Genomic DNA, 3,923 nt, shown 5'->3' on the forward strand with positions numbered 1-3,923 from the left:
AAATAAGATGTAAACCATCGTAGGTAAACTTAAAACAAATATTTAGATCATATTATGACGCCTTGAATATAGGTTAAGTTTTGAAAAGACATTCTGAAGACATTCACTTTAGACTATAGCTATAGATGTCTTAAATGAAATTTTAGAAAAATGAAAGCTTTTTTAAAAATTATTTAGGCCACTAGTCACGTGACCAAACAAACTCAAAAGATTTTTCTTAAAGTTATGTAAAAAGAAATCAGAATAAATAATAATAGTTAAGAAAACAAAAAGCATTTAAGCGCACAGTGTAAACCTTTCCAAGTATTCAAACCAAGGTTATTAAAAAACCTGAAAAAATATTTTTTTAAATTTGAAAACAAATGTTTTTTGAGCAGATTAGTTATAGTTTTCACAACTTTTTTTAACAATGTGTCATAGAGTTTTTTTTTTTTTTTTGAAGTTAGTAAAAGCAGTATTATAAGGTAGTGGAAAACTTTTGAAATAAATGCTATTCTACGGTAAACCTAGGTCTTCTTGGATCATCTTGAAAAACATGTAAAATAAATACTCAATTTATTTGTTTTTTTTTTCTTATTCTTAGTTTCAAAGACTATGGCATACTATTTACATGCAAATCTGCATTTAGCTCCATCATCCGGCGTCTTTCAGCAAAATAATTTGAACCTCTGTATACAGCTCGCATTTTTTCAGGCTGTTGCGGCATCGTGTTTAAGTTAGAGCAGTCAGCAAAATATTTTAACTGTTCAGTCCCCGGTATGTTTGTAGACGTTTTTGAAAGGTGAGATTTATATTCCGTTTTTGCATTCATGAGTTCTTCAGCAAATATTTTTGACACATCGTTGGGCACTAAATGTTCAATTAGAAATCCTCTTTCGAGTTTCTGTTTTAATTTCAATCTTAAAAAAACGCCAGAAGAAACTGCTAGTATAAAACCAGTAACAAGCGCGCAGTATGCAATTTTAAAAGTCCATCCTTTAACCATAGTTTCTCCTACGAAATCATCAATTTTTGAGTTTATCCTTACCTCCACAAAAATCATCATAGTTAACGTTATGATATCTGAAAAGCAATTATTTATTTAATTAGACCATTGCTAGTTTGCATTTTTATTAATAACTAACTTACTGCATAAATTAACTTACTAGACATAACTGAAAGAATAAAAATCTTGTAAGGAAGCCATAAAACAACAGGAAAAAATACTAAAATCATTAGTGTTATGGTTCCACAAAGACAGATTATAAGAGCAACAATATTCAGTATGGCTGCAATGTCAAAGTCTAAAATAGTAAATATATTTAAAATTAGGTAACCAGTCTGAAATGATAATTGTTTTATAAAACCATATATTTAAAAGATTTTAAAGCCATAAAATCATTTAAAAAGCTCATTAAAGTTTGTTATTATTTGCTTGCAATAATATAATTGTAGATTTCCGTAAATTTCTTTTAAAAATTGAACAATATAATTTAAAAATCATTAGAAGCAAAGACAACCTTATACCAGCAGTTATCATGGCTGACGACACGGGTTTTGAAGTGGAGGGGCACAATTGTCAATTTTTTAAAAAAGTCCTCTATATCTAGAACTTTCTAAAAAAAATGGTACTTTAGAAAGAAAATAGAAAAGGGAGGAAGGGGGAAACCGTGCCCCCGGCCCGCCTGGTGTCGTCGACCCTGATTTTTTTTTTATTGTCATTACATATTTTTAAATATTTTAAATAATTTTTCAAATTTAAATTATGTACCAAGTCAAAATTAGTTCACTCCCTCTTCGGAAAAAAATTCTTATTCGGAAAAAGATATCTTAACATCGAATGTTGTTGAGCAGGGTGAAATTAAAAACTTACGTAACTATTTCTGGTTTCCTATTAATTTAGTAAAGTCAGGTAAACTTTAGTACCTTTGTAATCTTTATCAAGTTGCAACGCATGCTCACGGATAGAACAGCTCAAAGCAGATGACGTGTGAAACAGGATTGCTGTGCATACTCTAAATAAACCAACGCGAGCATTTGTATTGGAGTTAGATACCCACCAACTATCGCCAAAAAGTGAAGCAGTCAAAAATACAAACGTAATAAAAAAAAATAAAAAAATAAATATTAGGAGAACAACTTCTTTTAATATTTTCATCTAAAAAAAAATAAGAAACTTAGCTTAAACTACAAAACTATTTTCGGGTTATTTATAAAAAGTATAAAAAACTAAATTTATACTCAAATCTAATAAGAAATGTTGTCTAATGTTTAATTTAAAAAAATGTACTACAATGTTTTGTTACAGTTCAAATGTTCTACAATTTGTTCTAATTGTAAAGATGCTAAGCATCTTTCTGAATAAAATAAATACGTTATTTAATAAATCAAAATTTGCAATCATGTACTATTATTTAAATAGAACATTATTTAAGTAAAATGTATTTTATATTTAAAAAGCATGTAAACATATACTCAAAGAATTCCTATGGGATAAATTGTTGCAACAAGCACGAAGGAGTGTTTTTAATAGTTGTTTTCTACGTAGAGTTGTTTGTTTAGTAAACTTTTTTTATAGGACTTAAGGTCTAACGGATTGGTCATAGTAGCAACCTTGATTGATCATAGTGCCAACTCTTTTAAGCAATCTTGATTTTATAACTATATAGCTTTTAAAGAAAATTCATTTTAAAGCGCATAAAATTATAACGTAAATTTTAGTGGCATAATTTTTATAAATAACTATAAACTTCAGCTATATTTTCACGAACTGCGTTTGGATTACCCGCGACATATGCAACGCAAAACAACATACTTTGAAAATTCAAATTCCAAGAAAGAAAAAAAAGGGAACACTCATTAAAAACTGTTTTTATGTACTCATACGGTACTTGCTTATATAAGCTTTTGATATGTGATAGCATGATAACAGCGATTAAATAAACAAATAAAATAGTGGCTCCTGCCAGAAAATTTTCAATTTACAGCATTTCGAAATCTGACAGGTTCCATTGCATCTTGTCTTTTATGACTAACGCGGACTAGTTCAATATACCCAGCTAACCAATAGGGAAGACGGAGCAAGATGGCGAACATTTTGAAAATCCTGAATTGTTCCAAAACTATTAGTGATGAATCAATAATACTTTTTCAGAACATTTTTTTATATCTTAACGATTTATTGCTTGAATTTGCAAGTAGAAAATGTGTAATAAAAATCAAAATGTAAAGTTCATAAATTTGCCATCAGGTTAGATGACTAAGGCAATCTGGTCAGGTGACTGAGGCAATTTGTTTTCAATTTTATAAAATTTCAAAAATGACTAACTACTCGAATTAAAGTCGCACAAAATAAACACGCGTTGCAAAAAAATGTTTCTATTTTTATAGTAAAATGCACTTTTTTAAATTTATATATATATATATTATATATAATATATATTATATATAATAATAATAATATAATTTTATAATTTTTTGAAGAGGAGTGATATTTTTAAAAATGAAATTGTTTCAGTTATTGCTTCGTAATTTTTCGCTTTATTATTACTTACTTTGGTTATAACCAAATTAAGTATTTAAAATGCGTAATTATACATTTCTTTTCATTTATACTTCATATTCGGACCTAAAGGAAAGCTCCGGTAAATTTATTCAGTTTTATTAAAGATGTCAAATGGAACAAGAAATGCATTATTTATTAAAATGAGCAAACTTGTAGGCAATGAAAAAGAACTTTATGTATCTAAGCTTCCAATATCCAGAGATATTTTACGATATGGTACTTTTAAGATTTTTTATATACTTTTAAGAGAAATTAGTGAAAAAATACGAGGAGCTATACTGTAGATCAACTAGAAACTGATATGGGACCAGCTGTACTTGGTCAATGGTTAAATGCAAATACACTTTTTGTATATCCAGTAGGAATAAATGCAAAAATA

At 28.1% G+C, this 3,923-nt stretch overlaps 1 protein-coding gene across 1 annotated transcript; it reads right to left on the reverse strand.

Annotated features, from left to right (window-relative positions):
- Nucleotides 1-472: 472 nt before the first annotated feature.
- LOC101237981 (uncharacterized) lies at nt 473-2,155 on the reverse strand. Its single transcript, XM_065788584.1, has 3 exons — nt 1,906-2,155; nt 1,146-1,283; nt 473-1,062 (listed from the first exon to the last, which is right to left on the reverse strand). The coding sequence occupies exons 1-3, from the start codon at nt 2,135-2,137 to the stop codon at nt 593-595; spliced, it is 840 nt and encodes a 279-aa protein (XP_065644656.1). The 5' UTR covers nt 2,138-2,155; the 3' UTR covers nt 473-592.
- Between the last annotated feature and the right edge of the window lie 1,768 nt (nt 2,156-3,923).

Source organism: Hydra vulgaris, chromosome 01, assembly GCF_038396675.1.
Source record: "Hydra vulgaris chromosome 01, alternate assembly HydraT2T_AEP".
NCBI lineage: Eukaryota > Metazoa > Cnidaria > Hydrozoa > Anthoathecata > Hydridae > Hydra > Hydra vulgaris.

Coding starts and splice junctions, on each gene's coding strand:
- LOC101237981 (XM_065788584.1), bottom strand. CDS start 2,137: ATGAAAATATTAAAAGAAGTTGTTCTCCTAATATTTATTTTTTTATTT. Junction 1,284..1,905: donor ACTTGATAAAGATTACAAAG/GTACTAAAGTTT, acceptor TTACTATTTTAG/ACTTTGACATTGCAGCCATA. Junction 1,063..1,145: donor TATTCTTTCAGTTATGTCTA/GTAAGTTAATTT, acceptor ATTGCTTTTCAG/ATATCATAACGTTAACTATG.